Source organism: Microtus pennsylvanicus, chromosome 9, assembly GCF_037038515.1.
Source record: "Microtus pennsylvanicus isolate mMicPen1 chromosome 9, mMicPen1.hap1, whole genome shotgun sequence".
Lineage (NCBI taxonomy): Eukaryota > Metazoa > Chordata > Mammalia > Rodentia > Cricetidae > Microtus > Microtus pennsylvanicus.
The window spans coordinates 12,678,121-12,705,309 of NC_134587.1; the positions used below are offsets into that span (position 1 = coordinate 12,678,121).

General features: G+C 46.4%; 1 protein-coding gene across 2 annotated transcripts in view; it reads right to left on the bottom strand.

Moving 5' to 3' along the window:
• The window catches only part of Myo3b (myosin IIIB), a 283,449-nt gene that overhangs the window by 241,006 nt on the left and 15,254 nt on the right, over nucleotides 1-27,189 (bottom strand). For both annotated transcript variants that reach the window (XM_075984938.1, XM_075984937.1), the window contains exons 4-7: nucleotides 27,080-27,184; nucleotides 26,798-26,897; nucleotides 23,514-23,590; nucleotides 5,556-5,701 (exon numbers count right to left, since the gene is read on the bottom strand). In XM_075984938.1, the coding sequence (XP_075841053.1) occupies nucleotides 5,556-5,701; nucleotides 23,514-23,590; nucleotides 26,798-26,897; nucleotides 27,080-27,184 (428 nt within the window). The remainder of the gene's footprint in view (nucleotides 1-5,555; nucleotides 5,702-23,513; nucleotides 23,591-26,797; nucleotides 26,898-27,079; nucleotides 27,185-27,189) is intronic.

The window sequence follows — 27,189 nt, forward strand, 5'->3', positions numbered from 1 at the left end:
AAGCCATCCGAGAGGACCCAGACCCTGGATTCTCAATGTCTGCTTTCCCTTCCCTTTTCCCCCTTCTACCCAGGACTCTGCATGCTTCACTTTCACCAGTGAACGGTAAAAGTTGGGGACAGAAGAAAAGGCATTCCTCAAAGCCAAACCAAGTCTTTTCATTTTTGTACCTCATCCAACTGAGTGTGCAAGAATAAAGTTGAAGGTGTCATAAGACAGAAGACGTGGACATTTCTAAATTCTCAGTGGGCTGGGCTCTAGAGCATTTTTGTAATGGGAGCATAGAACTTAGAGAATATTTTCCCACATAAGCATAATGTTCTAGCGGAGACTAAGTCCTCAGCCTAGGCTGTAAAACTTTATTTAGCCACAAAAATCTAATAACACGCCCGAAGTAGAAAATGCTGGTTATTATATGGCTTCTTCCTGAATAGATGCTTAAAAATACTGTTTTCATAAGAAAAATGCCTTCCAGCTCAGGATGCCAGAAACAGGCTTTGATGTTCCCCAGTACCCAGAGTAAGCTTTCCGGCTGAAGAAATAATAGGAAAAACTAGAAAACAAAGGGCGGCAGGAGGGAAGATGCTGGCTATTCCAGAAATAGCGCTGGCCTGGCAGATACCAGTTTGCTACGAGCGTGCCATGAGCAGAAACTTCTGGTGCAAAGACTGCTGTTCTGAAGCATCTCCCTGCTCTTACATAACACGTCCCAGAGATCTTCGGTTCAAGCTCTTCCATGCTCTAAATTAGGAAGTAAGAGGCAGTTTGAAGGGGAGCTTGACAAGCAGACGGGTTTCTGGGTTGGGGTCAGAAACTGATGCGTGCTTAGAGATGTCCTGTGTGTCCCTGTGATGACCCTCCGTCTAGTCCTCAATTTCTTGACTGGCACAATCACCGGTGCTAACAGCTTCTGACTTTTAGGTTGCTAACATCAGCTTAAAATCTGGAATGCAGACAGGAAGCTGCACTTGAGCTTCTTAAAGGCTGAACCTCTGCCCTGTCTGTCTCTGTGCACTCTGGAGCCATTGCTGCTTGGGTAAAATCGGGGAGGGGTTAACATTTCAATGTGCTAGCAAAATACATGGGCTTTAGAGTCAGGCTCCTCAGATTCACATCCTTTTCCCTCCCTATGTGCAGACCAGGGACCAGCTGCAGAACTTCTGCGGGCTTTCAGTCACCTGACCCAGAAAAGGACTGGTGACATCATCCACCTCCCAGGGTCACTGCGGGGCTCACATGCAAGCGGGTAAACACACAGAATGCCAAGCTCGCCACATAGTTATTAGCAGCACTTGGAAGGTCTCAGCTGCTCAAATTCTTCATCATTGTTTCTCCTATTTACTTCTTCTCACCCATTAGCTAAATGTTTGGGGCTTTTGCCTTCAAATTAGTTTCACGGGGAATACGGTGACCAGGAAAGCTGGTTAATGCATTGGACTGAATTGTGACTTGAGACTATGACCTCAGGGTCTTCGCAGCTGAAGACCCTGACACGACTGTTGCCCTAGAGATGTGTTCATCCTGCATTGGGATCCCATGCCTCTGGAAGAGATGGAGAGGAAGACACAGTGCAGAGGGCTATGGAGAAGAAGATGGAAGGCTCGGGTCCTCCAAAAGCCACCAGAAGCAGCTTCCCAGGAGGCTCTACAGGGAGCACAGCTCTGCCCCTGTGCTCCTTGGACTTGTGGCCTGAAGGACCATGAGAGTATAAGTCTCGATTGTTCAGACCCATCGAATTTCTGGTAATCTAGTGTGGCAACCCTGGGACACGCAGCCGGTTGGGAACAGCAATTCTGGAACACCTGGATTTGGTGATGGACTATGAAGCAGAGGCTGTCACATGTTCTCCTCTCCCGAGAGACTGGGCACTGCAGGCAGAGCTCTCTTCGGGAAAGGCAATCACCAGCTCTGAAGATCAGAATGATCAAGCCAGTTTCTACTGGGAGTCTTGGGGGTTTTGTTTTCTTTTCTTTTCCCTTCTTTCTACGGAGACTAAAGTGGGAGCATGAAGTGCGTCTTGAGACACTGAGCAAAGTCACCCTCCATGGGGACCCCAGAAAATAAATGTACAGCGTAGTTCTCCATGCTTGTTCAGTACACCCACACGGTAGCCCACACAGTACACCCACACAGTACACCCACACATTACACCCACACGGTAGCCCACACAGTAGCCCACACGGTAGCCCACACAGTACACCCACACATTACACCCACACGGTAGCCCACACAGTAGCCCACACAGTAACCCACACGGTAGCCCACACAGTAGCCTACACAGTAACCCACATGGTAGCCCACACAGGTCTCCACGCTTGTTCAGTACACCCACACGGTAGCCCACACAGGTCTCCATTGCTTCCTGAACCCACCCGCAGTGGACAACGGGGACCATTAACTAGAGACTCTGAGCTAAAGAAAGATGTGTTGTTACCAAGAGACCAACATAACTGTACATTTCCCTTAACCCTATTGAATCATGAAATTATGACTGTGAAACAGATTCCCCGCTAAAGTGAAATATATATGTTTCATGTATGTAACTATATTCATATCATAAACATGTAGATATGTACACATACATCTATATAAGCCTTCCAAACCTTTGGAAATTTAATAGCATCTTCAAGGAAGAGACATGTAAGACTGGAATCTACAGATGCTCAGAGAATTCTCTTCCTCTCCTCTAACTCCAGGAAAGAAAAAGAGCAGCAGACAGCGCCAGCAGTCAGGGGGTGACTTTTTTTTGGAGCAAAGGCGTTAGACAAGATGACACATGCTGACAGGTTCAGCAAATAGTGGATGCTGGGCCAATCAGCAGATAATTTCTGTGTGTTTGCCTCGTAGGGAGAACTGTGAGTCACACTATTTCAAAGACAGGTCATGATTGCTGTTTGTCCTCTTGTAACGCGAAGGTCGAGAGAGAGGAGAAGGCAGATGGAAGCCGCATGGAACCAGATCAAACACATCCACGCAGGGCCTGCTGCATGGTTCCCACAGTGCCCAGGACCTGTGTAATTACTGCCTGGACTGACATCTGAGGCTCTCACCTCCTTGGTAACCAGGCGGTCACCAACTCACAAGTCCTTTGTGATTCTGAAAGCCACGTTTTCCATGACTCAGCCAAGCTTTGCTTCTCTTCCCCCACTGGGTCTTTTAGTCAGTGTAATTTCAGGAAGAGGCCAGTAGGGGAATCCAAGGAAAGAAGCCATGAGTTTTCTAGATCCCAGGCTACCGTGGCATGGATAATTCCTTAGTTAAAGAAAATTCCAGTACACCGAAAATACATTCAAATGGTGGTGGTGGGGGGGGGGGCTGAAGCCAAATAGAATGAAGGATTTTTGTCAATAATGTTATTTGCAGGGAACGGAGGGAAGGGCAGGGTGCGGGGACCTACTCCCATGAAAAAAAAGTAAACAATTCAACAGGATTTTTAAAATATGTAAATGGGAGTTAAGTGAGGTGGCACAGAGATGCTTGCTGCCAAGGCTGACAACAAGCCCTTGAGATCTGACCGATGAAAGTTGTTCTTTGACCTCTTCACACACACTCTCTCTCCCATGCCCTCCCAATAAATAAATAAATAAATAAATGTAATTTCCCCATCCTCCATCAAAGAGCTCTTCTAAGGAAATGATACATTTTAGTACTCAAATGAGTATACACGTTCACACAGCTCGAGTCAACCCATAACCCTTCAAAGAGAACTGTGCAATTCTGATAGGATAATTCTTAAAGAAACCACTGGGTGAATATAAATCCATAGAGTTCTTCCAGGGTTTAGGAAGAAACCAGCTATACGGTTTGATCAAGTAGGCTGCACTGTGTCCTTTTCTTCCTGCCCAAGAATGTCAAGCTAGACCATGAGAGTTGCAATAACGGCAAACATTGAGTCCAGATAATTGCACGGAGAATCTGTCGAACTATCTGACAATACCTGATCCATCATCTGAACAGAAAGACGGGAACAGACAGGTGGGAAGTTTTAGAGAAACAGCCTCAGCCTATGCTAGGGTAAAGACCAACTTCTTCAGCTGCCCTTGTTCTCCGAGCCATTCTGCATCAAGGTAGGGAAAGGGCATTTGGTCATCTTGTTCTAGATCTGAAGCCTTCTCCCCAGATGCAAGAGGGGAAAGGGGCACTGGAATAGGGGCGATCGGAGAGCAGAGGCTGTGGGCATGGAAATTAGCTAAAAGCTAAGAATCTATTGAATCAAATGTGTGTACACTCGTGCACATGCTGACACACACACATTCACACACCTTCTGAGCTGACTTGAATTTATCAGCTAGGGTGATTTTTGAACAGTGGATATGTACACAAATGCATACTTTTTAGAAAGAAAAGAATAAATACACCCATGTCGATGTTCTCTTATTGAATGTGCATATATCTCACTAAGCAAGCTCTTTGGGAAACTATGTTGCTCCAGTGAGCAAGCCCTTATAATATACCAAAACACACAGATAATCCTTCCTGACCTTATTTCTCTTTTTCTGACCTGCTACTGCTCCGTGGGCTGCTATTGGCTCCTGAAACCCTCGCATCCCCTTGAACGCTCACCAGACTATTAATTCAAAAGCCAGGAGCTTCATCCGCTCCACTGGTCACCACCACTTGGCTTTGTGTTTTGGGAAAGGCAAGAAGACCAGCCTGACTTGAGTCAGGATCTGTGGGAGGATTGGTTGTTGATTTGTTCACGTCTGGGTTAGGTCTAAAGCGATAATATTATGATGATGAACGCTCGAGAGCTCCATCTGCATATAAATAGACCTAATCAGAAATGCAAATGGAAGTCTCCAGAAATGTGTAAAGGCTGCAGATAGCTGTGCCTTTGTGTGGGTGAGGACAGGTCAACACGCGCGTATTGTGACTCCATCCAATGCCCAGAGTCTTCCTTTGAAAGATTATCTATCAGTCTGTACCCAGGCTGGGCTGGGTTTCCCATCCTTTGACCTTCCTAACATAGCTCAGTTCAGCTCAGTTCCGTGAAAGAACCACACTTCTTGTACACAGAGAGTAGAAAACACACTTGCATCTAAATCACCCCTAAAGACTCCTCTGAGAGGATTGTCCCACTAAGCTGGAACTTAGGGGTGAAGAATAAGGTGCAAGGATAATCCGATGTTTTACAGGCAGTAGTCACTGCTCCTCTGAGTGGATTCAATAATATGTGTTGGGTGTGCCACCGAATTTCCCTAATACCAGAGAAAGTACACTTGAAAAGAAAACAGCAGTGTTTAGACCAACTATGTAGTCCTAAACTGCGTCTGTGTTCCTCTTGTGCAAAGCACAAAATGAACATCTTGGGAAATTTGTCGTGCTGGAAGTTGACAACTGTTCCAGGCTCACACCATTTCTCAGGGTGTCATCTTGCAGAAACATCCCCTCCTTGTGTCCTCCCAAATCTGTTGTTCTTTCTCTTGTTTTTGAAAAGGAAACATATCTCACAATCAGGCTTTCTCAAATCAGGAGAGAAATTGCATACCAACTAGCTTCCCTCCGACCGGGTTCACGAGGCACTGATGAGTCAAGAGCGCCATCTGGTGTCCTACCTTGGGATCTTAAAGAGCATTTTCACAGGATGCATTTCAAAGAGGGGAGGGTCTCCATCTCCCAGCTCAATGGCTGTGATGCCCAAAGACCAGACGTCACAACGAGCGTCATAGGACGAGTCATACTGCTGTTCACAAGCAATGACCTACCAGACAAAAGCAAGACACAGCACATCAGCCCACTGTCACCCCAGATGTGTTAAAACTACAACAAAAACAACTTTGGACTCTGCCTTTTTCGCACCATTTTCTGCACCATTGACTGTGTTAATACTGAATAGTAGCAGTGTTTGTATTCTAGACCCTGTTTATGCATAAGTGATTCATCATCTGATATGGCTACTGACTTTTTTCTTTTTCCTTTTGTCTTGAACCAGGGTCTCACTATGTGGCTGAGGCTGGTCTCAAATTCACAAGACCTCTCTCTGTGTGTTCCTTCCTTCCGTTCTCATGTGACAGTCATGAGTGTTCGGATGCAGGTGGATTTGTTAACTTTTTTTTTTAAGCGTTAGTTCCATTCAAAAAACTGTGTACTAGCCGGGCGGTGGTGGCGCACGCCTTTAATCCCAGCACTCGGGAGGCAGAGGCAGGCGGATCTCTGTGAGTTCGAGACCAGCCTGGTCTACTAAGGGAGTTCCAGGACAGGCTCCAAAGCTACAGAGAAACCCTGTCTCGAAAAACCAAAAAAAAAAAAAAAACTGTGTACTGAGCCTCACATCTGGGTACCAATAGTAGCACACGGGAGTGTATGGGGAAGGAACCACTCCAGCCCCTAACAGCCTGGCTTTTTTCCTTTAAAGAAAAGACTTGATATGCAAATTGCCCCTCCCCACCTGTGAGTAAATTCAACAAAAAACAGGTGCTCTTAAGAAGGGCTGCTGCAGAATCCTCGGTGAAACACACTGAGCAGGGGGGAGTTGGAAGACCCCTACGATTCAAAGTAGGGCCCGCCCTACTCTGTAGTTTCCCTTCTATCAGCAACATCTGTGCCCTCCTTACACCTCAACAGCTGTTAGCAGTTGCCATTGCATTTCCTGTTCTAACTGGGTAGAATAGCAGCAGGATCAGAAATGACTGCTTGGGTTGGAGAACACAAACCCTTAGAAGATTCGGTTTCTATCACAATGTTCCAGGTCTGACAGGAAAAAGGCTCATACACAGACTCATGCCTTATCACTTGAGAGCTGAAGAAATGACCACGTGGATGGGGGATGAGGGACCCAGTACTCCATTTGACCTTGATTTTGCCTCCCAGCACAGGCAGGAAGCTGAGGTGTGGTGGCCAAGTACCCCATTGGTGAGCGCAGGCTGGCCAGGCTGCTCCCCTTGGACCATCATGTTGTCTTTGGCTTTTACTCAGGAGACAACAGCTACATGTGGGCAGACAAGGGAGAGGTCTGGCCTATGCTCTAGTAGATCCCCTGGCTGCATGCTGAGGACAGAATCAAGAAAACAACACACTGCCAGTTACAGAGCTTTTGTAGGCTCCAGCCATAAGGGTGTGAGAAATAACCAGATTCTAAATGTAATTCTTAAGGTTGAACCAACTGGAATTGTAAAAGAGCTTTTAAGAAAAATGGCTCGTGGATAACTCTGCAGTGTTTGACCAGAGAATGGATTTACTGAGGTGGGAAGGATGGAGAAAAACCAGGTCCAGGCCTCAGAGTTGAAGTTTTCAAACCTCAGATGTCAGGGAAGTATCCAAAAGGAGATAATGGTTTTAAACCCTAAGACCCCAAGACCCCCTGCTGGACTTCTGGCCTGGATAATCATTAGAAAAGTCCTTCGATCTGTATGTGCTACCCCCCCCCCATTAACATGTCAGAAATGTAATCCCCAGTGAAACAGTTAGGAAATGCGGCCTTTGGGGAGATGTTCAGTCATGAGGCTTAACCTCTTGAACAGATTCGTGACAATATGAGACATGAGAATGGAAGAGTCTCTCACAGAACCTTCATCTCCTTCATCTTCACAGACCTTAAAACTGTGAGGGAATAAAGTTTGTTCTCTAGAGATTGTCCTACCTTGGCTATTTATCACAAAGTAAAGCACAGTTTTAAAAAAAAATGCATGTTGTGGAGCTGGAGAGATGGCTCAGTGCTTAAGAGCACTGACTGCTCTTCCAGAAGACGCGGGTTCAAGTTCCGGCACCCACATGGTAGCTCACAACTCTCTGGAACTCCAATTACAGGGAATCTCACACAGACACACAGGCAGGTAGAGCACCGATGTACATAAAAAAAAACCAAAAAAGGTAAAATAATACAAACTGTATATATAAAAGTTGTGTGTTACTCTGAGCCCCTATATCTTCATATTTCCACAGCAGCAACGGAAAACTAACGTAGCTGCTGTCTTCCACAGCAGGCCCCTGGGAAAATGTTCCAGGCTTCCCATCCTCAACCTCAATTCGTGCTCTCTCTCCTGCATTCTGTCTCTCTCTCCTGCATTCTGTCTCTCTCTCCTGGTCTCTGAACTGGAGAACGTTCTCTCATGGCCCTCCACCACGCGTCTGGCTGCCACCCCTCCGTCGGAAGAGAATGTCTTCTTGCAGACTGTCCTTCATGTGTTCAACACACTATTTTCAAAGTTCAGATTCTTCTGCATCTGGAGCCAGAGGCTATTCCGATGCCCCTAAACACCCCACTCTCCTACCCCAATCAAGTAAGAGCCTGCAGCATTTACAAGGGGCCCTGAAAAAGGGTCCTGGGCACCTCTCTGGAATGACATTTTGAAAGTGCAGGATAAACATCATTTTAGACCTATCAATCAGCCAACAGCTGGCCAGTTTATTCATGACACTGTGATGGGCTTGAAAATCTCAGACTAGGGAAAGACAGCTGAGAAAGATGACGGGAAGCGGCTTGCACCAATAGTCTACAGCTTCCAGGAAGACATTCCCACCATCTCAACCAGAGCACAAAAGGCAATACCAAAAGCACCAGAGTGTCGAACTGGAGGCATGCTCTCACTTCCCCAGGGTTCAACTTGTCTTCGCAGACAGACACTGTCTTCATAAGCAGAAAAACACCTCTCAGGCAAATTCTTCTCCAGAACTCAGCTCATTCTACCCAAAGCAACTCTTCCACGGACGTTTAGAGAAAATCACACGGATAAACTCATCCACAAACCATTATTTTGTAGCCACGAGCCAGACAACGTGCTAGGCTCTGAAGAGGGAAAGTCAAACAGCACAGCTTAGTCTTCACAGGCAACCCTGGGGTGGGGTGGGTGTTATCTCCTTTCGTAGCTGCTTACTCAACAAGAGTAAATTTCAGGCAGACCTGTGATGGATTTTTTAATTCATAAAAGAATATTTATTTATTTACTTATCTATTTAGGCTTTTGGAAACCTGAAGTACTTTTTTTTTTTTTAAAAAAAAAGGCTCTAGGGATGCTTCCCACCTGAAGGTCAGAGCATCTTGTAAATGGGTGTCCTATAAATCTAATGCGAGAGCATCTTCATGGACAGGAGAAAATGCACTGGGGTTCTCAGCATCCTCTGTGTCTCAGATAAAGCTGAGTTAATCAAGCTGTGACTGCCTGGTCTCTGACTCCCTCGCCTAGGGACTTCCCGAGCTGAATCTTTGTTAGGACACTCTGATGAGAGGGCAGCTATGGCGGGCAAAGCACTGTGCTGAACTGAGTTGACCAGCTTCTGGAAGTCATACTGGAAATGTGAAGACTGACACATTGAGACGAAGTGGACAAGGGTCCAGAACCCCACAAAGTCTGTCATCTCCCGCCTCCATTATCACCTCTCTGCCCCACAGTGATGAAGGTGTGCGCTTTCTCTGTCACCTCTGGTAGAGACTTGGTGTCTGTGTGACGGGCGCAGGAAGGGAGTAATAGGCATGTGTGGAAGAGTTCAAGGGGAAACTGAAGGACTTGGAGTTTCATTGAATGAGAAGATGAGGAGGGACACATCAATAAACTGTGACACGTTTGACCCTAGGTGACCAGAAGGATGCCGGTTTCGCACACAACACTGAAGAAATCCTTTTGCTAGTTCAAAGGGAGTCTGTGTTTATCCTAATTGGATGTAAACAGTCACTTAAGTCTTCAAGATCTCACTCAGTTTTTCTTCTTCAGCATGGAGATGAAGCCAAGGACTTAGGCAAGCTTTGTTCTAGTCCTGAGCTGGGTCCCCAGTCCTTGACTTATTATTGCATTATTTTTTATTTACATGTGTGTGTCTGTGCATGGGTTTGTGTATGTGATTACATGGAGGACGGAAGAAAGCATTGGATACTCTGGAACAGGCGTCATGGGCCATTGTGAGCGGCCCAGCTGTGGTGCTAGGAACTAAACCCAGGTCCCCTGTAAGAACAGCAAATGCTCTTATCCACTGAGCCATTACCAGGACTCAGCCCTTGTTTCTTTTTCCCTTTTTCTTTTCTTCCTTTCTTTGTTTCTTTCTTTCTTTGTGTGTGTGTGTGCGCACAAATCTCATCATGCAGCCCAGGCTGGTCTTGAACTCATAATCCAGGACTTCTCTTGATTTATAGAATGCTAGGATTGGGAGAAGAGTTGTTTCTGCCGTCCCTTCCAGCTCTAACATTCTTTGGCGTCACGATTTCTAAGCAAGTGACCTTGGGATAGTATTTGAAAAGGAGGGGGTCCACACCCCCATGCAAATTAGCCAGAGTGCAGTGCAGGCCATTCTGGGGCAGGCACTTACTTGATGGCTGGAACCTTGAAGGGAATTTACCACTGATATTTTGTAGGAGGAATTAAGGTTAGTAGAGGTGCTAACACCTCCGTTAAGGAAGATGAACTTCAGCCACAGCGCAACTGTTTGGAGGCTGGTTAATGGAGCATGTCCAGGTTCTTCCCTCGAAATGCAAACTTAGGGCTCTACTGGCGGTGCTTAGACTCACTATTGCTCGTTTTGGGCAGAAGGGAAACGCTAATGCCAGGATTACCAGCAGTATCTATGCACTGGCAGCCTTAGTGCCCAGTACCGATAGCTATCCTACACAGAGGTAGCCCTGAGGTTTCCAAATGGCAGCTATAACCACTTTGGCCTCCAAAACTTTTCTTTCAAGGGGAGACTGGGGACAAGCAGAGGTCTTTACAATGGCGTAGGTCACAGAGCACAGGCGAGCAGTCCAGACTATGGAGACAGCTCTTTTTAGACTACTTCACGGAAATCAGGGTCAGGTTGCAGACTTCTGAGGGCCTCCTGATCACCCCTTCCCACCCTGTGGTGGATGAGTGTCCTCCCTCTGCCTTTAGGACCTTCTGAGGCTTGGGGGCAGGGCTTCCTTGACTTGATGCCACAGTCACTGGGCCTCACTGTCTCCTTGTCCTTCTCAGGATGATCTGAGTCTATTAAAGGCAGCTGATGACTTCCTCTGTTGCCAGCTTTGGGGTGGAGGGGCACTCTCGGGTCAGAGGCTCTGGACACTGGCTAAGAGAGGAAAACACGGGCCAGCATCTTCATCTTGTTGGTTCTTGTTTGTTTGCTTTGCTTTTGTTTGTCTGCTTGTTTGGGGTTTTTTGTTTGGTTTGGTTTGATTTGGTTTGGTTTGGTTTGGTTTTTTGAGACAGGGTTTCTCAGGAGCTATGGAGCCAGTCCTAGAACTCACTCTGTGGATCAGCCTGGCTTCGAACTCACAGAGATCTGCCTGCCTCTGCCTCCTGAGTGCAGGGATTAAAGGCGTGTGCCACCACCACCTGGCTTCATCTTGGTTTTAACACCCCTCAATGAGGTGTTAAACAAATTAAATCTCTCTCTCTGCCCTTCTTTCACACAAATGGGGCGGCCCATTTCTCAAGCACCTCCCCTAAAGTACTGTCGAGGAAAATACTGATTATCCCACCTTTTCTTTGGCACTGAAAGCTTCTCAGCAGGTAAGTGGGCCGTTGCTGTTGGGTAACTTATTTATTTACTCCTTTGACATTTCTTGCATTTTGTAAGATGACTACAGGAATCGTGAATTATTTTTATAATAAAAACAACAAGTTCTTCACTTGACTTTTGTCCTGCATGCACAAAGATTAGAGCATTTTTCTGTGTTTCCTTCTTCTGGAATAGCTACCTTCAGGATTCCTCATCAAGGAAGGACTGGAGGTGATGTCTTGATTATAAAACCAGATTCCCAGGAGATTAATCAAAGAAGGATGCACAAACTCCCATCTGCATCATTCTACCGTGGGTGCAGGGCTGGAAGAGTGCTCTCACTTCCTCGGGGCCACCCTGTGCAATGCCCCTTGCTGCAGCTTCATTTTAGCCCAGACAGATGGTGGGGCTCACTGATGGGGCTCCCAAGAGGTAGGCGAGAGGCTCTTCTAGAAAGACTTGGAAACTTCTTCTCAGAGCCCAAGGGAACAGCTCTTTTAATCACAAGGTCCTTCTATCTGCAGAGAACACCTGGCCACCCTGAATGTCCAAAGGCAAGAAACAGTCCACGTGGGAGCTCCAGAGTCCAGGAACCTAGATTTCTCCAGTAAGATATTTAGCTTAAACCTTTATCAATAATATCAAGAGCTGCTGGGCTAAGCTCTCTTCAATATCGCCTTCGATCAGGTGGCATTACCCAGTGGTCTACTCTCCTAAAAGCCTGCAAATGTTAAAATGCAATAGGTCTTCTCCACAAATATTTCTGAACGTCATTAGAGATTTCATTAGGTTTGCTTTCTGTAGTCTGATTTTTCACCTTGCTAGAATCAATCAAGCAGTCCAAAATTATAACAGAGGTCGAGACTAAATTTTCATTCAAGTGCACAGGCAAAATGCTGTTATCTCAAGAGCTAAATTCAGCTAAATAAGAGGCAAGGCAAATAGACCTACCTAAAGCTATTGCTTCCCGACTGACCTTGAGCCCCAAAGTGCGGGCAACAGACTGGCAAATAAGATGGGCTGGGAGGCAGGGAGGTGAATAGGAGCCTTCATTTTGCTTACACAATCCATGCAGCACAACTGGTAAAGGTTATCGATCAGAAAGACTGTTAAAGTAGAACACCATCTATGCAATCAGAAATTGCAGACAGTGTATATTCCAGGGGTAAACATTGTTTACCAGTTTACGACACGAATGTCTTACCCGATTGCTTGCTGAGGTCGTGAGCAAATTAAAATAGAGTCCCCTCCTCCCTAGAATAAAATATAGCTCAGAGGGAGGATGTGCTAGAGATTTTAGGAGTGCTTTTGGTTTGGATGGATGACCAGATGAGCAAGAGTAGACGTCCTTGCTGTTCTTTCACAGAGCTCAAGAGTGAAAGTGAATTTATACTTTACGCATCGAGAAATTGCTAGAAATAACTCAGACTGGTCTTTGAACTTCGGAACAGTCTTGAATTTAAATGTGTTATTCAACAAGTCTTTCCTCCCCACCACCACCAAAACTTGTAATATTCATTCAAAGCCTTTAGAGAAATCAACTCAGGTTCAAATTTAAAATACACACCACGACTTATATAATGTCAACTTCCCACCACAGCTAGTGGGGGGTACGTAGAGGGGGGGCTCATTCCAGGTTTGAAGCTAGCATACAACTGACATTTGCACCTCCACTCTCTGAGGCCCTGGGGAGCATGCCACCATTCACTTCTTATCTGATAAATCCCCTTCCCAGAATCAGGGTTGGCACCTGCATGCTCCTTTGTGAAAGATGAACCAGCACGCTAAATTGTACCTGTGTCCTTAAGACCTTAGGCACCCAATCAGCCTGGAGACCCAGGACATTCCCTATCCAGCAGCTTCCTCCATGCAGATAGACACAGAAGGATCTTGGGACTCATCAGAAAAGGAAACCGGGGTCTCCTGTAGGCAGTTAGCTGACTTAACTGAAGTCACACCATTGGTTCAAAGTCAATGTGGATGCAAAATTCCATGGCTCCCAGTATCACCCAAGTCAGGTACAGTCTAGGCATTCTTATATTAGGGAGCATGCTGGGCCACCACCAATGACAGTGTATTTTCTAAGAGTTGAAGCAAGAAAGAAGCTCTCTCTTCCCTCTGCCTGTTACTGCCCCTCCCACAGAGAGCAAACTGCAGAGAATTCCCCAGTTCGGTACCATTACTCTGGGAGAAGAAACAGGCTCAGAGCAGGTAAGCAACCTGCCCAGCATCACACAGTGTGCTGGTAGAAGTGAAGACTGTGTCCTCAGCAAGAAGATGCTGAGGGAGAGAATGCCTTTCTCCTCCGGGATGCATTTGGAAATTAGGAAGAAAAGCAAGTCAGAGGAACAGATGCTCCTGCTGGGGTGTGCCCCTGTCCAGCGCAGCAGCCTCTGCTTTGGGTCCTCACCCAGGCTCTTGGCACCGTTGGCTTCATGACACCCTTGGAAATGTGACCATTCCTAACAGAGTGACTCTCCTTGGCTTTCTTAAACTGAAAACAAAGTATGGACATCCCTGGGGGCAGAAGAGAGCAGTGTCGAGCGGTTCTCCCGCCCCTGCCTGCTTTTGCATCATCTGGCGGCAAGGGTCTGCCGGAGTTGCTCCTAACTCCACCTGTCTCCTCCTGAGGCTTTCTTCCGGTAGCTCAGCTACCACCCAGCAAGGAAGCAAGGACAGAGTTTAACTTCGGTATGGTTTCCCGTCCATCCATGGGGCATGGGCTCCCCGGATGAGGAGCCTCCTGGGCATTGAGACCCTGGGTTCGGGAGAGTTGTATGACTCTGATTTCCCTCAGCACGTGCCTGGGCTCCTGAGAATACAGCAGTGAGAGGGAACAGACACCTTGGTCCCTCCCACCTCCCCACAGAGGCTGGGGAGGATAGCCTGGCTGCTTCCAAATGCTAACTGGAGGCTGTTGCTCTGACACTTTCTACTTAGCGGGGTGGAGAGATCAGAGGCATCCTCCCTTGTGCATGTGTGCTCGGCACATCTGGACCCAAGGATGGCAGATGGGGTCCTATACTTAGGCCCACCAAGAAGAGTGGTGACATCTCACCACCGCCCACGGGGCTGCCCACACCTCCACACCGACACATGACTCAACCTTTCCACCCAGGGGGAGTTATGTCTGGACCCAGTCATCAGCCTTGATGCAACCCTTCACCCACACAAGCTCTTCAAGCATGCGTTAGGTCTTAGGAGGCAGAGCTACTTCTGAGAGGGTAAGGAAGGGCAGAGAGATTTCTGCTCTGTTTCCCAAATAAGAAGGGAGCAAATAAATGCCTGGGAAGCCAGGAATGGCTAAAAGCAATGGGATCTCAGAGATGAACCCACTGGGGAAGAACCAGAAGTCTCTAAGGGTCTCAAACACTCTAAAAGCCTTCATTTCTCATGTGACAGCACATCCAGTGCCTTGCAGCAAGAGTCAGCTCCTCACAGTATCTTCTTCCTGTCCCCTCTCATGGTGACATCAGTTTGAAGGCACCCCTGTGGCAGATGCTGCACCCCGGCGCCCCCCCCCCTGCATTCCCCTCCTCGCACTTCTACTATGCTATTTTATTTTGTCTTTGCAGGCAGTTTCTTTTCCCTCCTCATTTTACTTTTTAATCTTCTCCCACTTTCCTGATCAAAAATATTCAGCAAGTTCTCAGCTGATATGGATTAGTGATTGGAGTGTTTGCTGCTAAAGTAGGGGGGCCTGAGGTTCTGCTCCCAGCACTCATGGAAAAACTGGGCATAGTGGGATGTGCCTGTTATCCCCGTGCTGGGGTCTGGAGACAGGCAGATAGATCCCTGGGGCTCAAGGCCTAAGGAACAGCTGAACCAGCCACCCAGGCTTAGGGAGAGACTTGCAAAAGTTAAGGTGGGAAGCAATAAGAGAAGATTGCTCTCCCTCCACACGTGCACAAGATAGTACACACACATGCTCATGAGCACATGCTCACTCACACATGCACACTGACACACACATGCACACTGACACACACATGCACACATGTTCATGAGCACATGCACACTGACACACACATGCACACATGCTCATGAGCACATGCACACATGCTCATGAGCACATGCACACATGCTCACTCACACATGCACACTGACACACATACATGCACACATGCTCACTCACATGCACACATGCTCACTCACACATGCACACTGACACACACACATGCACACATGCTCACACACATGCACACTGACACACACATGCACACATGCTCACTCACACATGCACACTGACACATACATGCACACATGCTCACTCACATGCACACATGCTCACTCACACATGCACACTGACACACGCATGCACACTGGCACACACATGCATATGTGTACATGCACAACATGCTCACACACATGCACACTCACACTAGTCTTCAACATTTCCCACATCAGTGGTAATGTGAAAAAACTCCCAGTTCTGACCCTAAAATACAAATACTCTTAATTTTTTAATTCAAACTAAAACCTATTAAGAAAACAAAACAAAACTGAGCAATCATTGTTTTTAAACCGTGAATGGCAGAGCTCAGATCAGAAAAAAAAATATTCTCCTAAAGCACTTTATTTTTCCAGATTCTTCCCTTGAGCTTAATCACTGGTATTTAGTGATGTGTTGAAAATGCGTTTTCTTTGACACACCAGAGTAAAGGTTATCAGTACCGAAACAAAGTCTCTTACACCCAAGCCTGGTAAGATGGAGCCACGTGCCATGAAGAAAAGAGACACTCAGGCAGTTTGTTGTCCTAACAGATACCAGTTTGCCAAACTGCCACTTGCCATACAAATCGAGCAACCAAGGACACTGGCCACACACTCATTGCCTCTGCTAAAGAACTGATGTCACCTCCTGGGATAAGCTCTGTAACCAGTATGTGTGATGTGGAGGAATGGAACTCAGCCTGTGTGTGCTAGGCAAGCCCTCTGGGCTGTGACCTCAGCCATATGTATTTCTTTGTTCAATCCTTGAACCCCACAAAAAGGTAGAAGGAGAGAACTGACCCCACAAAGTTGTCCTCTGATTGCCACACATGTGCCAAGACATATGCACCCATACACATCATCACCACCATCATCATTATATGTTTTAAGTCCCCACCCCCCAACTGAAACCCCTTGGGATGATCATCACATTCACACATTGTGTTATGGTGCCTTGACTTTCTGGATAAATTCTTTATTTATTTAGAAAGTTGGGCTCTTTATTTCTCACTGTAGGTTGACACCAAGAAGAACACTTCCTGATAAAAATATTAACCAAGACACATATTTTATTGGGGCACCAGTACTCATCATTAAGCAAGTTCTGTAGTGTTAATAGTGAGGACTTTGGGGACTGGTGTGGCTCAGTGAGTAGAGTGCTCGCTGGGAAAGCCAGAGAACTGAATCCAGAGCCTCACAGCGCATAAGAGTTAGCAAGGAGGCATGTGTCTGTGACCTGAAAACCGGGAGAGCAGAGACAGGCAGAGCTTTTGGTCTCATGAGCCAGCCGGTATACCCAGATTAATACGCCCTGCGCTCAGGGAGAGACTTTGTCTCAAAAAATAAGGTGAACAACTGGGGAAGACAGGAAGACTTCAATCTCTGCCCTCCACATGTACACACATACACATGTGCACACATAAGCATACCACATACACACCCATACAGATGTGTGTGGTGGCGATGAGGACTTTGAAACTAAACATCTCAGTTCAAATTCTAATAACCATCCAAGGACAAAGGATGGTTACTTCCTGTGACTTATTCACCTCACCAGTGAGAAACACTAGGGTGGAAACAGCCCTGCCTTCCTTGGTCTGTCCCCAGCATCCCAGATCAGTCAATACATATACAGCATTCAGTGCCTCATACATAGCAAGCAAATGCCGGCTCTTGTTTGGGAGCCAAATCCACTAGCAAGAGCTTAGTGAATATAAATGACAAGGATGGCAAAATTCTCCCAGAATTGTAATGTTTTATGGCTTTTTCAACCCTTCAACACAAAATATCTCATTTGTCATTTCTATTCCTGGCAGGGCCAAAGGAAATAGCATTGTCGTATCATTTAGCTGGGAATGGCATAATTAATGAAGTCAAGAGTGGTTGCAAAATGCTTGCGCTATTTCTGCATGGGTGTAAGATGGTTGCTATGGCAACCGTCCCTGTCAAGGACCCTGGGCAGGGCAAAGAGCATCGTCACAGCACATCTGTTTCTCCTCTCTGCTGATTAGCTCTTGTTTGCAACAACAGGCAGACGGAAGTGTAAATGGGGGGGGGGGGGTTCAGAAAAGAAGCAAATGTTTATTTTATCCCTGAGTCTGTTTTCCAATACAAAAACCGGCCGCTAGTTGCTTTGGAAGGATGCCGAGTGTGCGGACAGGGTCCTGGCTACACAAGGATGCCTCTCAATGAGCAGAATCGCGCCATAAAGCCAGGCTGTACTTTGTGAATGGCTTCTTTAGAAAGGGTGTGTTCCAAACTCCGGTTTCAGAGCATCCTTCTGCCACACTTCTGTGTCTTGATGGATGAACTGTTTCACTCACCAGCCATGCCTCTCCCACCCCCGACATCTCCTATGAACACCCTTGAAACCAGACACGGATGAGAATTCTGTCCATGCCTTAGGCATCTATAATATGGGGCTCGTGCTGCCTGGAAATCCAAACTGCTTCAGCACTTTCTAGGGAAGCAGATTGGGACATGGCGCCGCCTCCACTTCTCCAAGCCTCGCTTTTCTCAGTGATAAAATGGAAAAAATAATATCCACCCTTGAGAAGGAACTAAAAGTACATTATGAAAAGCCCCTATCAGAGTCCTGGGGGTGAGTCAGCCTCAGTGAGGGAAGGCTTACTTCCTGTTGTGTTTGTGCTTAGCGAGTTCCACATCCCCAAACTCAGACACTCAGCAGGACACTTGGCTCGCACGTGTCAGGCCCTATAGAAGGAAAAGCTGCTTGTGTTGGCCTAAGGCTCCCTCCTGCCCATGCTTTGCCCCTGTAGCTGGTAAAGAGACCAGCTTTTAAGCAAAGACACAGTGTCTCTATGACTGAGGAAAACGCAAGCCCTCCTGGTGGCAGGCGCCTACCACTCAGAATGGAAATATGTTAAAATTTTAATAGCTAGCAGGTCATACCTGCACACACCAGCTAAGTCTAAGGTGTCGCTTTACACGGTCTACAGATAACCTCAATGAAAAGACAGATGACAATGTGGATCCCCTTTCCTAGACGGCTGCCATTCATAACAACACACACACACACACCTGGTCTTCTGATTTTAGCCTTTATCTGAGGCATTATTTTTAGCACTGGACACAACTGTCTATTGTCTCTTTCCACTGCCTCCTGTTACTTCCGTTCAGTTCTTCCCAATGTGAGATGGTAAGTCTGGAAGACTGTCAACTCCCCTCACCCCTTGCTAACAGAGAGTAGGTTCTACCCCTTTTTGCTACCCACAGGATATTACTGAGTGTGTGATGGATATAAATATGGGGTGTATAATACTACTGTAGATAGCTAGCATGGATTATACTGGAAATCTCTTAATGCAGTGACTCGCAAAAGATAGATTCCAGTCAACCCCACTCACCACTCACCCTGTATTCATGGGCCCTTGGACAGGCAGAGCCCTGGGCTCCTCATCATGACACTGGGGCGGTCACACTAATGGGCATTCTCACAGATGAGCCTGAGTATTTACAAAATAACAAGCAAACACCAAGAAAACATAAGGAGCTATAATTCATAGTATTGATTAAGAGAAATCAACCATCAGGAGGCAGTAGAGGAGAAAAGAAACAATAATTAATTGTCTGTGTTCAATACCTAAGTGTGCAAGCACACACAGACACACACACACACACACACACACACACACACACACACAAAGGAGCCTTAGTTACAGGCTAAAATCATGGGCCAGACACCAGAGAGGCAGCCATGTGGTGTGTGTGCATGTGTCTGTGTATGTCTATGTGCATGTCTCTGTGTGTCTGTCTGATGTGTGTGTATGTGCGTGTATATGTGCATATATGTGTGCATGTGTGTCTGTGTACATGTGTGTGTATACAGTCACTTTAAATTAGCACCTATGACATTCAGCCTTTGGGGGCATCCAAGCAGTCACCCAACAGCCTCATAAACTGAACACTATGCTGCAAAGGAAGGCACCTGAGCATTTGGGGAATTGTTGTGGAATGGACCGTATCCTCCAAAGGAAGAATGTTGAAGTTCTAACTCCCATGAATCATGAACGTGAACTTGTTAACTAAAAGCAGGGCTACTGGGGGTGCAGCTAGTTAAGATGCAGTCATGCAGGAAAAAGGGGGTCCTTCACCCACGAGACCAGGGTCCACGTGAGAAGACAGTCACGTGAAGGCAGAGACAGGCTAGAGGAAAAACAGAGACTACTGCCATGCTACTGCAAGCCAAAAAAGACACTAAGGACTGCCAGCAAATCTCCAGCAGCCAGGAAGACACAAAAGACACAAAGGGATGGGGGCCTTTAGGGAGAGCGAGTGCTTCTACATCTCAGTCTCCATTTCTACCTTCCAGACTAAGAGCAGATTCTTCTCTGTGCACCAGTGGGTAACAGTGTGTGCTGTGATCCACTCCATGCCACTGGGTTACAGCAAACCTGTGAATTTATGACAGATGGGCACAGCTGGCCCACGCTTGGCGCATTTGCGTCAAGGCAAGCTTCTATGGGATCTTACCACACTCAGTGCTTTCTCATGCTGGGACCACTTCTGCCTCCCTATCATCGCAGACACTGTGCCCACTCACCCCTCACCAAGGCAGGCCCTGGATAACGAAGGCATATAGGTTGCAGCAAGCCTAGCCAAGGAGGTTTCGAGAACTAGGGTTTCAGGGCTGGGAGTGTAACTCGGTGATAGAGCACTTGCTTAGAATAAACAAAGTCCTGGACTCACACCCCACTGTCCGGGGGGAAAAGAAATAGGATCCTGGACTTCAGTGATGTTATTGTGCTGCCAAGTCACAAACCCTAGACTCACCAACCTCTGTTTCCATCACATGAAAACAGTTTTCTGTTGCCTAAATTATCTTTCTCAGGGTTATATAAAGCATATTTTTCACGCCGAGCTCTTTTTTTCTTTACTGTGGGCACAGCATGCTACTTAGGTATTTACTGATCTTGATGGACAGACGGTCCCTTTTACTGTGCCCAGCAATTTATTTCCCCAGAAGTATTGTTGCAAAGTGTGAGCACCTTGTGGGATCCTCCCTCCCTCGCATTGCTGGGTTGATTGCCCTTCACCAACATTCTGCTGCGGCAGTAGTACCTACCCCCCCTCCCCCCACTGTAGTGAGCAGAAGGGACTATCTCCTAGCAGCCAGAGTGAATTGTGAGTCTTGGACGGCTCGTCAGCGTTTGATTGTGGTCTGGTCACATTCCATTAGCTACCTGGTTGGTAGGACAGCCTATTTGAATTAAATATCACAGTTACTCAAGTTGGTGTCGTAGAAATGGAAGGAAATAATGGGCTTAATTTCTCAGAAATAAAATAAGAAAAGGGCTGTTTCCATTGCATTTTGAAAATAAAGTATAGGCTATCTCCAAGTCTTAATCCGCTGACCTTGTTAGGACAGGCACTGTTGCGGCATTTAATCCAAATCTACTTACTCACAGGCACTGACGGAAAAGCATATTACAATCGATATGGTATTCAGGCTTCACATGAAGACAATGCTAATTTGAACTGTTACTGATTAGACTTTTAAGACCCTGCAGCTGACCCAAAGCACTGCTCACAGTGGAAAGCGTAGATGCTCGCTGCACTGATCTGACAAGCAGGAGGCTGTTCCCATGGGTGGACACGAAGGGTCACGGAGCACAGTGAAGCTTGGCTGGGAAAAGTCATACTCCATTTCAAAAATTAAAGTGTGAGGGGGATACAGGCTAAAAACTGCAGGCTGGGACCCACGTGGAGCCGGCAGAAACCTGCTCCCGAGTGATGGTGTCAAGGTCCCACTTCTCAAACTTCCTACCTTTCCGTGAACCCACTGCCATAGATGGGGGAGACCCAGGATTTCCCTGCTGAGAAGGGAGTCAGGGCCAGGCAACCTGGGAAACAGAAGCTCACCGTGGGCCTCCTCACTGCGCCTTACAAAATGATTCCACACACTTTCCTCAACCCAACCGAAGCTGGGAAGCCACAAATGCCAAGTAACTGCTCAAAGTCCGGGGAAGGCCTCTTTGCACTTTTCCCTGTGGCCAGGAGAACCAGTCTGCTGGGATCAGAACAGGAACGCCTTCTACATTATGCCATCCGAGTGACTGGCTAGGCTCCCCTTTCAGGACAGATCAATTGAAATCTAACAAGGAATTTGCCAATTCCTCTATCTTGAACTGTGCCCTCTTTATCTTATCCCTGGGGCTTCACCGCCAACATGTTCATTTATCCAGCAAATATTCTTTGAGCCCCTGCTCTGGGCCAGCAGGGAGTGGAGAGTTTAGTCAGCATCCAAGTCCCCCCAAAGCTTCAAGCCCTGGGAGTCCAGCCCATCACTGTGCAGAGGTGACAGTGGCGGGCTAGAGTTGAAAGCGGCAGCGATAAGCTCCGCTTATATCCTACCTAGATATAAGTAAAAGTACCACTGCTGTTGGAGAATTAAGACGTGAGTTAGGGAGAGGAATTGAAAATGAACCTCGGCAGATCCAAAAGAACGTGGTAGGAGGGCTCTGTTCAGCATCCAAAGGAACTGTGACCACATTCTCCCCTGTGGGGTTCACAAGGTCCTTATGAAAATGGATCTCTTCATTTTTACTTCATGGATTTGTATTGCCACAAATGCAAACGCCCCAGATCATCTGGGCAACTACTTGCCATACAACCTAGTGCCCACGTTCCCTTCCTGTGAAACCATGCCCAGCTTACACAAAGCAACAGCCGGAAGTCAGCGGAGGCACTGTTTGCATAGAGCGATCACATGGACGGAAACACAGCTAAGCTGGGGGCTGCGGGGAGGCGAGGCCAGCACGTGGTACACGGTGGTAGGAACACCAGACTCAAAGAACCCCACTTGTGTGCTGAGGCACAGTCAAACCGCAGAACGCAAATAACACCCAAAACAAGAGCAACCGTCTCATTGAAACTGCTGATCTTGAAGGGTGCTGACTTTGTGATTTTTAAGTATTTTTTTACAGATCTATAATGTGTGACCAAACATTTAGATCCAGCTTCATGCATTTCAACCTATTTAAGAAACATTTACAATAAGTAAATTCTGTAATCTGCCGGCTTTTTCCTTTTGTGAAAAGTGAATCTGTTGGTTACTCAAATATAAAACTGGAAAGTCATAGGTAGTAGGAAACACTGAAGAAAATTGAGCAGTGATTGGAACGATCTTGCTGTCTTAGGAGATCACCTGGGCTATCACACAGAAGATTGACCACGTGGACAGATTGGAGACTGAAAGCCGCCTCGGGGAGGGGTGACCACCTACGCCCTCTGATTTAAAGAATCCATTTGCTTTCTCCCAGAGAATGTCTTTCAGGTGAAGGTAGGAGCACTGAGGAATAAAATGCTGACCCAGTGAGCAAACCTCACAGGTGACTCACACACGCCTTACCCAGCAGAAAGCCCCCCTACCTCTGCATGCCTCATCTCTGTATTGAGGCCAGAACTAAATTAGGACCAAATCTTGTTCTATGGCAGAAAGCTAACAACATACGTAAGAGATGTTGTTACGTACGCGATAGAAACATCCGGGGAACACTGCCTGCGGCTCTCTAGGCTGCTTGGAGATAAAATGAGGCTCACCATCCAGCCGTGGGGCATGGGCTGCATTTATCTAGAAAAGGGGATGGTTTCTAATGTAGACAAAGCTAGATGGATTTGCCAAGCCAACACCCTTGAAGCTGCCTCTCCCAGGGGGTTACCTTTTCTTAATGGCACGAAGGCCCCCTATGGGCTGACTGTGATGTAATTCTGATTCTCTGAGACTGTCTTATCAGCATCCCTCACCCATGAGGATTTCAGAGTTCTGTAAGGATAAAGGGTTTTCTTCCGAAAATTGTAGAGAGGATATGTCTTGCCTATACAAAGGCACAACAGCAAGGCACCCGACAAGTACGAAGAGCTAGATAGCTCCTGCTTACCTCAGGGGCCATCCAGAATGGGGTCCCAACTGATGTGTTTCTTCGTAGGCGTGTGCTTGTAAGCTGAGCAGAGACACCTACAGGGAAAGGGTAACAGAGTTCAGCAGGCTGGGTAAGGTGCTAGATAGAGGCTGATAATGTTTTCTATAAAAGTCCAAATCGTAACTATTTTAGATGTCATGCCCCCTGTCACAATTAACTTCTGCCAGAGTACTAAAGCAGCCACAAAAAAAGCACATCAATAAATAAGTTTGGCTATACCTAATTAAAACTTCATTTATGGATGCTGAAATTTGAATCGAGTACAGTTTTCACATGACAATGTATTATTCTGAGTTTTTACCAGTCAATAAAAATATAAAAATAAAACGAAGCCTGGTGGCACATGCCGAGAATCTCAGGACTTGGGATTCTGCTGAAGTGGGAGGAGCAAGAGTTGAAGTCAAGCCTGGACTACGCAGTGAGTCTGAGGCCAACCTGAGCTATATATCAAGGTCTGGTCTCAAACTACAATAGCTGTATATGTGCCTATACACAGTTCCTAGGTCATGAGCTGCATAAAAATAGAAGTTGGTGCATATTTGTCCCATGAACAGTACTTTTCCAACCCATGAATGACATTTTAATCATCCAATCGAACTCAGCAGAACCTGTGTTTCCTTGGGAACATTCCTGTCTGTATAGCTGCCGATTTGGAGTATAAGGAAAAATACCAACAAATATGACCAACCCAAAATATCTTCCAATTTATGCTTCTCAATTATTTCAGATGATTTCCTTAATAAGTTCTTGATTTTATGGTGGAGGAAGATTGGCAAGCGTTATCTGTAATAGAGCATCAGTTAGACACGAAAAGATTTCAGGCCTTATCTAGCCAACAAGACTAGGAACTTGGCAAGAAAGCAATGCTTCTCAAATGGAAAAAGAAATCGACAGCATTATTATCTAAAGCTCAGTGTTGAAGACATGAATTTTAATATTATTCCAATGTCCTTTTATGACCCTCTCTTCTCTGTACCATCAAATCAACTGGAAGGAAATGTAGACTGGATTAAGAGTCCAGAGAGTCGCCTTCCAGTTCAGTTATGCCTTTTCCTGGTGTTGTGACCACCTCATCTTTGAACCTCACTTTTCTATCTTCAAACTAGGATAATGGCAACAATCACACCTACAGATAGATTCTTCTAATACCAAGTATGAGAATATTGCAGCTGAAGACAAGAACTCAAGTCTAGGGGCTGGAGAGATGGCTCAAAGGTTAAGAGCATTGCCTGCTCTTCCAGGGGTCCTGGATTCAATTCCCAGCACAATATGGTGGCTCACAACCATCTGTAATGGGGTCTGGTGCCCTCTTCTGGCCTGCAGGCATACATGGAAGAAATGCTGCATAGATAATAAATAAATAAATATTAAAAAAAAAAGAACTCAAGTCTAAACACCGTATGCTTCTTATGGATGGACCCACCCTAGAGACTATGGGTCCTGGATGATGTGCAGAGGACCCCAGGGTCCAGGATTCGCCACTCATATTCTTTTTATTAAAAAGCCTGGAAGGGCTGCCATCTCCCAGCTCCCACGCTTGAGACAAGGACGCTGCTGTGTTGTCCAGGCTGGTCTCAAACTCCCAGACTCAAATGAGTCTCCCACCTCAGCATTCCCAGTAGCTGGGACTCTACCCATGTCACATGGCCCCACATAATGGCCACTTTGCCAAGTCCTCCATAACAATATAGTAAACAAACAGTTACATCTTTCTGGTTTTAATTTCTGGATGTTCAGGAACTTTTTACTGGAAAGATTAAGAACACTTTCTCTCTCGAAGCTTGCAAAGCTAATTACTGGATAAATTGGTTTGAAGCCCTATCCTCCTCCTTCTAGGCTATCTCCCTGGCATATTTTGCCCTCAGAGTCATATGGAAAACACACATTGTTACAGTTCTATCCTTTCTCCTATTGCGAGAGGAGCACAGCCTCAGACAACCGGCTTCCTCTACCCCCTTTTTCTTGATTTGCCTCTTAAAACACAGACCAACACACCTGAAACAACTTCATTTTCAAAATTTTTGCTTTGTGTGTGTGTGTCAGTGTTTTGTCAGTCTCTCTCTCTCTCTCTCTCTCTCTCTCTCTCTCTCTCTCTGTGTGTGTGTGTGTGTGTGTGTGTGTGTGTACCACATGCATGCTGCAAGAGACAGCCAGAAGAAAGTGTTATGTCCTCTGGAACTGGAGTTACAGACAGCTGTGAACCTCCACAACAGATGCTCTTAATGGCTGACCATCTCTCCAACCCCAACATCATTTATTCTTTTTTAAAAAATATTTATTTATTTATTATGTATACAATATTCTGTCTGTGTGTATGTCTGTAGGCCAGAAGAGGGCACAAGACCTCATTCCAGATGGTTGTGAGCCACCATGTGGTTGCCGGGAATTGAACTCAGGACCTTTGGAAGAGCAGGCAATGCTCTTAACCACTGAGCCATCTCTCCAGCCCCCATTTATTCTTAAATAACTTCTTTTCACACAAATAATTTGCAGACACATTCTTATACCAAATTATTTCTTACCAGTAAAATAGCGAATGCTAAAAACCACCGTCTTGTTTTGTGACACTGGTAACATTCCCAAGTGTTCTAAACGGTTTCTCATGGTTTGTAACTAACCCTTGGACTTATTTTGAAGAGTAAACCATCCCATATGCCAAAACTAAATGGCTTGTTGGTTTAGGACTGTCAGAACAGAGCGTTGGCCCCAGATGGTACTGTCCACATTTCCTGTGAGTGTTTGCCGGTTGACCTGCCTCACGTGTGGAGGCAGGAGGCAGAATTTCCCATCTCCCAGGCCCAGAGGACCCGTTTACCTTCTGTGCACTGCAAATAAGTATGCCCAAGGCTAGAGAAAGCCATTTAAAAATCAAACCGCTTTTTCTTTTCATATGCAAAAGAGAGATGAAAAATGTAAATTACAGACAATTGCCCTGAGGGGGGAAACTTTCACGGAAAACAAAAAACAAACAAACCAAATTACCATTTTCTGTAAAGTTCTTCTTTCCCAATACTTTTATTCCCTGTTTCTAATAAAATTGCTTCAAAAGCCGAAAGTAATTAGCAAAGAGCATCTATCTCCGAGGGTGATCCATCTGGAAACCCCCCACTCTCCAGCCCGTTTCCTGGAAAGTCCCCGAGCCTGTGGTGCAGCAGAGAGGCCCCAGTCTTCAGAGATTGCAATAAATTGTCCCCTTGGGCTAAAACCACACACATCAAGAAAACAAATGATACAGTCATTACCAAAGTCAACGAGCTTAACTCCTCCTTCTGCAGTCAGAAGAATGTTATTCCCCTTCACATCCCGGTGGATGATTCGATGGTGGTGCAGATGCTGAAGGCCCTGTACAGAGTCCCAGCGCCACAGCAGGAGAGAGGGAGAGAGAGATCAGAGCTGTCAGCAAGCCGATGCAACAGTTTCACCGAAGTCCACACTAGGTTATACCATCCCCAGACTGAATCCCCTCTGCTAATGGGCAGTGCTGAGCCTGGCTGTGCTCCCCTCTCCACCACGGACGTTCTTACCAAGAGGGCTCCATACAGAATGTAGGAGATCACAGCTTCATCCAGCCGTTCGCCACGTCTCAGGAGGCCCTTGACAAGCTCAGTGACAGAGCCCCCGTTACACAGCTAGG